At 40.1% G+C, this 11,689-nt stretch overlaps 1 protein-coding gene across 1 annotated transcript in view; it reads right to left on the bottom strand.

Annotated features, from left to right (window-relative positions):
* Nucleotides 1-8,792: 8,792 nt before the first annotated feature.
* The window catches only part of LOC110314664 (fibronectin type III domain containing protein 3C1-like), a gene marked incomplete at its 5' end in the record, with an annotated part of 13,298 nt that continues 10,401 nt past the window's right edge, over nt 8,793-11,689 (bottom strand). The window contains 3 exons of the mRNA XM_021188918.1: nt 8,793-9,101; nt 10,299-10,420; nt 11,227-11,393. Of these exons, the coding sequence (XP_021044577.1) occupies nt 8,793-9,101; nt 10,299-10,420; nt 11,227-11,393 (598 nt within the window). The remainder of the gene's footprint in view (nt 9,102-10,298; nt 10,421-11,226; nt 11,394-11,689) is intronic.

The raw sequence follows: 11,689 nt of genomic DNA, 5'->3' as shown, positions 1-11,689 counted from the left end.
GTAGATCAATGGAATAGAATTGAAAACCCAGAAATGAATCCACACACCTAGGGTCACTTGATCTTTGAGAAGGGAGCTAAAACCATCCAGTGGAAAAAAAGACAGCATTTCAACAAATGGTGCTCGCACAGCTGGCAGTTATCATGTAGAAGAATGAGAATTGACCCATTCTTTCTTTTTCTTTATTCACATTTCAAATGCTATCCTGAAAGTTCCCCGTACCCTCCCCCCACCCTTGCTCCCCTACCCACCCACTCCCACTTCTTGGCCCTGGCCTTCCCGTGCTGGGTCCTATAAAGTGACTCAGCCATTAAAGGCTAGGCTTACAACCAAAAATATAAGAATTTACCCATTCTTATCTCCTTGTACAAAGTTCAAGTCTAAGTGGATCAAAGACCTCCACATAAAAACAGAGACACTGAAATTTATAGAAGAGAAAGTGGGGGTCTATTTAACATCTGTCCAGGATCTTCTGGCTTTCATAGTCCCTGTTGAGAAGTTTGGTATAATTCTTATATGTCCGCCTTTATATGTTACTTGACCATCTTCCCTTACTTCTTTTAATATTCTTTCTGTGTTTTGTGCATTTGGTGTTTTGAATATTATGTGACAGGAGGAATTCTCTGTTCCAGTCTATTTAGGGTTCTATAGGCCTCTTGTATGTTTATGGGCACCTCTGTTTTTGGTTAGGGAAGCTTTCTTCTATAACTTTTGTTGAAGATACTTGCTGGCCCTCTGAGTTTGGACTCTTCACTCCTATATCTATGATCCTTAGGTTTGGTCTTTTCATTGTGTCTTGGATTTCCTGGAGGTTTTAAGTTAGGAGCTTTTTCATTATGCATTTTCTTTGACTGTTGTGTCAATGTTTTCTATGGTATCTTCTTCACCTGAGATTCTCTCTTCTATCTCTCATATTCTGTTGGTGATGCTTACATCTATGGGTCTTGATCTCTTTCCTATGTTTTCTAACTCCAGGCTTGTCTCCCTTTGTGGTTTCTTTATTGTTTCTATTTCCATTTTTTGATCCTGGATGGGTTTGTTCCTTTCCTTTACCTGTTTGTTTGTGTTTTCCTGTTATTCTTTAAGGGATTTTTGTGTTTCCTCTTTAAGGGCTTCTCGCTCTTTACATGTGTTCTCCTGTATTTCTTTAAGGGAATTATTTATGTCCTTCTAAATATTCTCTATCATCATCATGAGAAGTGATTTTAGATCTGAATCTTGCTTTTCCGGTGTGTTGTGGTATCCAGGATTTGCTATTGTGGGAGAATTGGGTTCTGATGATGCCAAGTAACCTTGGTTTCTGTTGCTTATGTTCTTATGCTTGCCTCCCATCATCTGGTTATTTCTAGTGCTACATGCCTTGGCTATATCTGGCTGAAGCCTGCCCTTCCTCTGATCCTGGTTGTGTCATAACTCCTCCAAGTCCAGCTGTCTTTGTGAACCTGTGATTCATGGATCCTGTGATCCTGAGATCCTGGGTGTGTCCGAGCTCGTGGAAGTCAAGCTGCCTTTGGGACCTTGAGATCCTGGTGTGACCAATCTCCTGAGATGCTGTAATCCTCTGATCCTGGGTGTGTTAGAGCACCTGGGAGTCGAGCTGCCTCTGGGTGTTGTGGGGCTGGCTACAGAATTTGCACCCAGCGTCTGCTCTGGGTGCTGGCCCAGACAATCAGGAAGGAACCCTTGCCACTCTGTCTTGTTGATTTTCTCAAAGAACCAGCTTCTGATTTTATTGATTCTTTATATAGTTCTCTTTGTTTCTACTTGATTGATTTCAGCCCTGAATCTGATTATTTCCTGCTGTCTACTCCTCTTGAGTGTATTTGCTTCTTTTTGTTGCAATGCTTTCAGATATGCTCTCAAGCTGCTAGTGTATGTTCTCTACAGTAGCTTTTGGAGGCACTCAGAGCTATGAGTTTTCCTCTTAGCACTGCTTTCATTGTGTCCCATATGTTTGGGTATGTTGTGCCTTCATTTTCATTAAACTCTAAAGAGTCTTTAATTTCATTCTTTATTCTTCCCTAAGTTATCATTGAGTAGAAAGTTGTTCACCTTCCATGTGTATGTGAGCTTCCTGTTGTTTTTGTTGTTATTGAAGACCAGCCTTAGTCTGTGGTGATCTGACCTGAGGCATGGGATTATTTTAATCTTCTTGTATCTGTCGAGGCTTGTTTTGTGACTGATTATATGGTCAATTTTGGAGAAGGTTCCATGAGGTGCTGAGAAGGAGGTATATTCTTTTGTTTTAGGATGAAATGGTCTATAGATATCTGTTAAATCTATTTGGTTCATAGCTTCTGTTAATTTCACTGTGTTTCTGTTTAGTTTCTGTTTCCAGGATTTGTCCATTGGTGAGAGTGGGGCGTTGAAGTCTCACACTACTATTGTGTGAGGTTCCATGTGAGCTTTGCGCTTTGGTAAAATTTTCTTCATGAATGTAGGTGCCTTTGCATTTGTGGCATAGATGTTCCAAATTGAGAATTCCTCTTGGTGGACTTTTCTTTTCATGGGTATGAATTATCCTTCCTTATTCTTTTGATAACTTTTCTTTGAAAGTTGATTTTATTCACTATTAGAATGGCTACTCCGGCTGGTTTCTTGGGACCATTTCCTTAGAAAATATTTTCCAGCCTTTAACTCTGAGGTAGTGTCTGTGTTTGCTACTGAGGTGCATTTCCTGTATGTAGCAAAATGTCAGGTCCTGTTTACATACTCAGTCTGTCAGTCTATGTTTTTATTGGAGAATTGAGTCCATTCATGTATAGAGATATCAAAGACCAGTGATTGTTGCTTTGTTGTTGGAGCTGGAATTATGTTTGCGTGGCTATTTTCTTTTGGGTTTGTTGAAAGATTACTTTCTTGCTTTTTGTAGGGTGTAGTTTCCCTTTTTGTTTTGGAGTTTTCCATCTATTATCCTTTGTAGGGCTGGATTTGTGGAAAGATATTGAGTAAATTTGCTTTAGTCATGGAATATTTTGGTTTCTCCATCTATGGTAATTTAGAGTTTTGCTGGGTATAGTAGGCTGGGCTGGCATTTGTGTTCTCTCTTAGGGTCTGAATAACATCTGTCCAAAATATTCTGTCTTTTAGAGTCTCTGTTGAGGAGTGTGGTGTAATTCTGATATGTCTGCCTTTATATGTTACTAGACCATTTTTCCCTTACTTATTTAATATTCTTTCTTTGTTTTGTGCATTTGGTGTTTTGACTATTATGTGAAAGGAGGAATTTCTTTTCTGGTGGATTCTATTTGGGGTTCTATAGGCTCCTTTTATGTTTATGGGCATCTCTGTCTTTTGGATAGGGAAGTTTTATTCTATAATTTTGTTGAAGATATTTGCTGGCCCTCTGAGTTGGGAATCTTCACTCTCTTCTATATCTATGATCTTTAGGTTTGGTATTTCCTTTGTGTCTTGGATTTCCTGTATGTTTTGTGTTAGGAGCTTTTTACTTTGCATTTTCTTTGACTGTTGTATCAATGTTTTTCTATGGTATCATCTATGACTTCTGATCTCTTTCTTGGGGTTTCTATCTCCAGACTTGTCTCCCTTTGTGATTTCTTTATTGTTTCTATTATCATCTTTTGATCCTGGATGGTTTTGTTCAATTCCTTCACCTGTTTTGTTGTGCTTTCCTGTATTTCTTTAAGGGATTTATGTATTTCCTCTTTACAGACTTCGACCTGTTTCCCTTTATTCTCCTGTATTTCTTTATGGGAGTATTTTTTGTCCTTTTTAAAGTCCTCTATCATCATTATGAGATGTGATTTTGAATCAGAATCTAGGTTTGCAGGTATGTTGGGGTATCCAGGGCTCACTGTTTTGGTGAACTGGGTTCTGATGATGCCAAGTAGTCTTGGTTTCTGTTGCCTATGTTCTTGCACTTGCCTCTTGCCATCTGGTTTTCTTTGGTGTTAGTTGGTCTTGTTGTTTCTGACTTACAATCTCCCTCCTATGAGTCTGTGAGCCTGAGATCTTTGGTGTTTCAGCACTTCCTGGGAGATAAGCTTACTCCGTGAGGCACTGGGGTGCAGAGACCTGTGACATAGGGTCAACTCTGTGGCACAGATGGAAATCAGAAGTATCCTGTCCTCTAGCCTTTCTTAAAGGACAACTCTGATGACCTTAATGTGCTTGACCCTTACTGTCTGAGAACTTTTATTTCTACTTCATTTGTAGAGAATAATTACACTAAATACTAGTATTCTGAATTGGCAATTTTATATTATTTTCTATTTTTGGTACACTGAAAGTTTTTGGAACTTGAGTTAACAGACTGTTGTGAACAGTTGAAATCATCCCAGGGCCACTGTAAGAACAGGAAAATTTATTGAGCCATCTCTCTACTACTCCCTCATTATCTTTCTGAATAAGCTTTCTACCACTTTGAGATTCTAGTCCCATTTGCTTTCCTTAAAGACAAACATTTTGCTAAACATTTTGTCCTTCTCATGCTGTCTTGGAGTTCCCATATGCTTTCTTCATTTCTCCTAGCTTTCTTTGTCATCCGATTATGTATTTGCAAGTAATATGTGTTAAAGCTTCCTCATTTTGTTTCCTGTTTAATCTGATCTGCCACACAATCTTTCTATCATGCTTTGAATCTCACTTATTATACATTTCAGCTCAAAAACCTTTGTAGGTTGGATGTAGTGGCACACATCACATCTATACCCCCAGCCCTCAGGAGGCAGAGGCCATTAGATTCTAAGCATCTTGCTAGTACAGGCAAAAATAACCAAGAAAAAAATTTTTCATTAGTGAAAAGCATTCTCAGTTCCTCCCGTTTACTACTAGATTATATCTCTGTTCTATTGAAGCTCATTCAGTTCTTTAATTAGTTAATAATGAATTATCATCCCAAACATTGCCTCCTCCTGGTTTTCCATCACGGAATCCTTCCCCTCACTTTGTCATCATCACCTCTGAGAGGGTTCCCTTCTCCAGGTATCTTCCCCAGGCAAGTGCATCCATTTTCTGCAGGATTAGGTAAATCTTAACTAACTTAGGCAGAGCAAGGCAGCCCTCTGCTACATATGTGCAGGAAGCCATGGCCCAGCCAGTGTATTCTCTGGTTGTTAGTCTCTGAGAGCTTTCAGCGTTCAAGTTAGTTGATACTCTTGTTCTTGCTTTGGGGTTCCTACCCCCTTCAAGGCCTTCAATCTTTTCCCCAAATCTTCTAGAAAGGTCTCTGACCTTTCCCCCATCTTTAGAGAGGTAACCAGACCCGAAAGGACATGCACCGTATGTGCTCACATATACAAAGAAGTTAAACAGGAAGGAAGGCTCCTGGGAGGATGCTGAATCACACTTAGAAGGTAGAACAAAATATGCATGGGAGGCAGAGGGAGAGAGGGACCTGATTGGGAGAGAGGAGTGGGGAGAGTATAGGGTAGGATCAGGTCCCTTTTCACCTCTGTGCCCAGCTTGTAGGCATATAGCAAGGAAGCGAGCCTCACCAGAAAGTAGGTCCCTGTCTGGTGCTGTGCATGTCTTGAGACTCCATCTATAAAGGTTTGTCTGGGAGACAGGGGCCTTTGGAACCTTTCAGATATCAAGTCTCCATGTAGTGGCCCTGCCACTGAGCTCCAAGAAAAAGCATTAGTCTCACTTTACTTCTTTGTATTTCACTGGGCTGGATGCTCCCACTGCATTGCCTCCTGATGTTGAGATGTGGGTGGGTAGAGGTGGACTCTGAGCCATCAGGCTTGGGAAGGGCCAGATGTTCAGTGTGAGGATAAGGCTTGGGGTCAAGGTGTATGGGGCCCTGCTTACCATTGGGTTTCAAGCCTCCAGTCTGGATTTAATTCAATTTTCCCAGTGAGAGGTGTCTTGAGCTGAGCTGCCTGGAGCTGAGGGTGGAGAACCAGAGGCAACTCTTTCCTTGGAACGCATGGAGGCTTTCTCCTGGTTTCCTGGGAGCCTGTGCACACAGATTGGTGTGTGGTTCACTGTTTAAATTGGCATGTCTGTGAGGACGGTCCAGAGACAATCTCCCTCAGCTGCCATCTTTCTGCCAACTCTCTATTTCCTTCACTTCTCCATTGGAATCATTTAAACTGCTATTTCACTTCAACACTCAATAATTGTACACTGTGACGTTTTAACATATGCTTGCAGCACACACTGATCAAACCATTTCCTTGTCTCTTTTACAGTTAGGATTTTGAGCCTCCCTGTGGATTTTTAAAAGAATATTTACAAGCCAGGCTTGGTGACGCATGCCTTTAATGCCAGCACTTGGGAGGCAGAGGCAGGTGGATTTCTGAGTTCCAGGCCAGCCTGATCTACAAAGTGATTTCCAGGACAGCCAGGGCTACACAGAGAAACCCTGTCTCAAAAAAAGGATACTTAAATTTGACTATCTCTCTTATAAATCTTCATAATATTCCAACTATCATTTAGTCCACTGTGCTGCGGAACACTGTGAGCTATTACTTCTGTCTGGTTTTCAATAACCCTTCACTAAACTCATGTTTCCTTCCTGTCCACTTCCTAACATCTTAGTGTTGTACTGACTCCTTTAGGATTCTGTATATGAGCTACCATCAATCATGTGGTATTTCTCTTTCTGTGTTTGACTTATGTTAATTAACAGACTGTCCTTCATTTCTTACAGTTTTTCTACAAATGACAGGATTTTGTGTTTATGGGTGAGTAACACTCAATTATGTACATTACCAGCCCAGCAGAGCCCAGTCCAGTCACCCAGCCACACTGCCTTCCTTCCTTCCTTCCTTCTTTCCTTCCTTCCTTCCTTTGTTCCTTTCCTCCTTTCTTCCTTCCCTTCTCTTCTCTTCTCTCTCTCTCTCTCTCTCTCTCTCTCTCTCTCTCTCTCTCTCTCTCTCTCTCTTTCCTTTGGAGAGAGGGAACCTAGACATAGTTTTTCTGTGTAGCCCTGGATGTCATGGAACTCAGTGTGTAGATCAGGCTAGTCTGCAACTCAGAGATCCACCTGAGTCTTCTTCCTGAGTGAAGAAATTAAAGGCAAGAGCCATGAGCCACTACTGCCCAGCTCAGTCACAATTTTTTAATCAATGTGCACTTATTGTAGATAGGGCTGTAATACTGTTTAGGAATACTATTTCCTAAAATGTCTAATCTTTAGAAAGGGTATCAATCTAGTATCAGAAATCAAGTGGAATGCATGTGGAACTAGATTTATTGCAGTTGACAGTTTGGACCAACAGTTTTTGGCTTAGTGCAAATCAAATGGTATCTGTCACGAGAAGGCAACACAGTGCCTATAGAGAAGCAAGTCTGAGGAGTGTTGAGATGGTTCAGCCATTAAAGACAGGCTCACAACCAAACCTATAAGAGAAGGAAGACTAAGTCAATGTGTATCAAAATGTGGTGGTAGTTGTATAATATCAGTATCCAAAAAAAGGCTATATGTTAGAATATGCCAAAATTGTCAGTGGCCTTTACAAGTGGATATCTGCCTCCTGAATTTAGCGTATTCAGTGTTAGAACCACTGAAATAGGAAATAGCATCTTAAACATTTTCAGTGAGGGCAACAAGTTTCATGACACATTCTGAGAAAAGCTCCTGGAGGGTGGCCTGTGGGAACCATGGTGAGATGCTTCGTGTGTAACTAGACATGGATGTGAATCCATCTATGGTGAGAGAAAACAATGATAACACTCCATGTCCATATGGATGTATATGAGTGTGCATGTATACAATATTTGACAATACCAATGAGAGAGTTTTAAAGACCCTACAGTGATATAGAATTGTTCTCCATGTCCTCCTTTCCATTTGCCTACTTCCTATTACAGCAAAGTGCTATAAATTACTATTGCCCCTCTACAAAGCATGATGATGAATCTTGGTTGTCAACATGACTGCATCTGGAGACAATGAAAGCCCAAGGTGCTTGGTTCTCCTGTGTGAAATGTTTTCTTAATTAGATTACTTCAAGCAGGTAGACCCATCCTAGATTTTGGCTCTACCTTCTGGTGGCAGACTACATTAAAGGACACAGGACAAGGAAGTGTTGATGTTTTGCCTGCTTTCTCTTACACTTCCTGGCAAGTGTATCTATCCTGTTGTTATCCTGTGTTAAATCCAACTTCTTCAGGATTCCAATGCAATCTGAAAACCTGCAGCTCTCCAGGAATCCTCAAGGATTCCAGCTCCAGTCTGGGAGTTCTGAGAAAGCAAGCCTTGTGGATGTAAAAACTACCAGATCTAGGCCTTTTTGTCAGGAGACATTCAGTGTTGTACTATCCAGACCCCACACATATTCTCAGGCACTATGATAAATCCCCCATTAGTGTGTTGTATACATATATATTCTGCCAGCTCTGTTCTTTAGCAAATCCTAACAAACACACCAAGTCTTTATCAGGGTAGAAACCAATAGCTCAGTATATTATTTTGAACAGATAAGCATACACAAGAAGTTTGGTAGACACATTTTTATTACTTTATATGGATGTTAACAGGAAAGATAGAAGTGATTTTTCATACTTTGTTCTAAAATAAATTCCAATATACTGTTATTTCATAGTCCTAAAAATTTTGAAAACTTTACCTTAAAAAGTGAAGGCAGAAAGTATCCACAGATGTCGTAGTTTTACATAACAAGGCAATGTTTGTTGACAGAACAATGGAAATGGTAAAATTTAAGGTACTTATTTTTCCTTAGAAATCTCTCTTCTACCCTCATAAAATCTTTTAATTTGGGGGGTTTCTTGTTTTATTTGTTTTTTTCCTGTTATTTTCTATCAATAAGCATTAAGATATATCTAAGGTTTTCTAAATGTAATATAAGTTGCTTTCTTTTCTTCTAAATGGTTGAATATATGAAAAGGAAGTACTGAATAGCAACAGCACACAAAACAGCAATAAGTGCAAACCCTATCCTGTACTTTCCCACTTTCTCATTGTGTTTGCCTTTTCCTTTACCCCCATTGCCTTTTCCATGCCCAGAGTGATGCTTATAAGTTGAGAAAAGAGCACTGGGACTATATGGCCCCCACAGCTCTTGAAGACCGTTGGAGGTTTCATATCTGCGTGCTGCACAGACCTTGAAGCGATAGCGTGAATTTGCATGATAGTTGGAAAAGGAAAAGGAAGTGTTCGGTCCTTTGTAAATCTAAGGAAAAAGGATCAGATGAAAATTATGTTTTTCTTACCAATTAAAAATGCCTTGTATAGAGACTACCCCATCCAGGAATCCATCCCATCATCAGCCACCAAACCCAGATACTAATGCACATGCCAGCAAGATTCTGCTGAAGGGACCCTGATATAGCGGCCTCTTGTGAGGCTATGCCAGTGCGTGGCACACAAAGAAGTGGATGCTCACAGTCACCTATTGGATGGAACACAGGGCCCCCAATGGAGGAGCTAGAGAAAGTACCCAAGGAGCTGAAGGGGCTTGCAACCCTGTAGGTGCAACAACAATATGAACTAACCAGTACCCCCTGAGCTTGTGTCTCTAGCTGCATATGTAGCAGAAGATGGCCTAGTTGGCCATCATTGGGAAGAGAGGCCCCTAGGCTATGCAAACTTTATATGACCCAGCACAGGGGAAGGCCAGGGCCAAGTAGTGGGAGTGTTTGTGTAGGGGAGCAGGGGCCGGGGGTCGGGGGAGGTATAGGGAACTTTTAGGATATCATTTGAAATGTAAATAAAGAAAATAAAACAAAAGAATACAAAAATGCATTGGATAGGTTTTTACAACAAGAGAAATGAAAATTATTTCATGTACATATTCATAACAAATGTAAAGGAATTCAATATTGACTAGAAAAAATCATTGCATCCTACAACAGTAAAAGTTTAACTGTATTGTGGATTTGAATCATGTGTTATGGCCAGTGAGAATCAAGAAATACTATATAATTAAATGGTAATGATTTAATTAATTGCATATACTACTTGTCTCCAAATGAAGATTAGGTTCATACATGTTAAGGATGAGATGAAAATTTGACATAAGATTTAGTTACTTTACATACCTTCAACAATAACTCCCTGCCAAAAGGGTAACCGTCAGCTGGACATAGAACTATCGTTTTATCTATTTAGTCCTGACTGCCCTAAAAGTCCTCTCCCCTTCAACCACACTGACCCCAAATCAAAGGTCCACCTGCCTCTGTCTCCAAAGTACTGGGATCAAAGGCATGCTCCACCACAGAATATTTTTAAAGCAAGTTCTCTCCCTTCACAGTTGCTCTGTAGCCAAAGATTACCTGCATTCTCCTGCCTTTACCCCACAATGCTGAGGCTATAGATATGTACTACTATGCCTGGCAAAATGGTGAAGACTAAATTTGAGAAAATATACCTGAATAGCCTTTTTTCCAGTGTTGACTTGAAGGCAGTAAACAATGGGATCACCTTCAATTGGCTCCAAAGACTCCCATTTGATCTCACAACAGTTGTTATTCAGTGGATGGACTTTAGGTGCTGGGGGAAAGGTGACATTTTAGAAGGTCTAAACAATTTGTAATCTTTAGATTTCGAATACACTGAAAAGACTCATGACAGCACACAATCATTACAAGAACATGTAGACCTAATATGAGAAATACATAACCATACTTTTAAAACAGAAATTACTCTTAAACTCAGAGATATCTCTTCCATTCCATGTCTTATTCTTAGAAGTGGTAGAGATGGAATTAGTGATGATCTCTAAGACATTTGAAAAATACTGAATGTGGGAGTTTTATTAAGCCAGTTTTATGGTTTCCAAGACATGGTTTCTTTGTGTAGGCCTGGCAGTCCTGAACTCTGTAGACCAGGCTNGCCTTGAACTCAGCCACCTGTCTCTGCTTCCCGAGTGCTGGGATTAAAGACATGAACCCCCTCTACCAGGCCTGAAATCTTAATAAATTTCACATTGCCTTTAAATCCCTAATTAAGCACTATATTGTTTGTGGAATTTTTCTATTTCTGAATTTTAAAAATTACAACTGCTAGTTTTAAGATTTAATTTTTAAATTGTTTATTGTATGTGTGTGGAGAGTTTGCTTGCATAAAAGGTATGTCTACACCACTTGTATGCCTGGTTCCTGTGGAGGTCAGAAGAGAGCCTTGGTTCCCCTGAAACCAAATTTAGAAGCAAGAGTTTTTATGAGCAGTACACCTGCCATCTGTCTTTCTGATCCAGGTCTCCTGTCTTACTCTAGAATTTTCTAATTACTGCTCAATTCAATTCATGTTCCGTGGAAGCACCAGTAATATGGTCAGTGTCTTTGTATACCATTTACCTTTAAGTGCAGTGGGTGGGGACTTTGTAGTAGTGAAAGTGTAGATGTCAGACTCTGGTCCTTCCCCAGCTTCATTACATGCCTGGATTTTAAACTTGTATCCTGTATACTCACTCAACTTTTGTACTTTGTGAGTCACATCTGGCCCACGGTAAATGACAGAAAATCTGAGAGAAAGAAGATAAAGATTAATGAGACAATATTATAATCATCTGTTAATGCCAGGAAGCCAAATTAAGCCAGTAAGGTAAACAAAAGAAAACAAAAGGCCAATAGGAATCAAGTTGGTAGAGTGTGTGTGCATGTGTGTGTGTGTGTGTGTGTGTGTGTGTGTGTGTATGAGAGAGACAGACAGACAGACAGACAGACAGACAGAGAAAGACAGAGAAAGAAAGAGAAACACAGAGAGAAAGAACATGCCTAGCAGGATATAACAATTTAAATTGCTTTTTACTGCAGTAGA

This window comes from Mus pahari, unplaced genomic scaffold (assembly GCF_900095145.1).
Source record: "Mus pahari unplaced genomic scaffold, PAHARI_EIJ_v1.1 scaffold_11949_1, whole genome shotgun sequence".
NCBI classification, from domain to species: domain Eukaryota; kingdom Metazoa; phylum Chordata; class Mammalia; order Rodentia; family Muridae; genus Mus; species Mus pahari.
The sequence above is the reverse complement of the archived record's forward strand: the minus strand, read 5'-3'. Positions and strand labels throughout refer to the sequence as shown.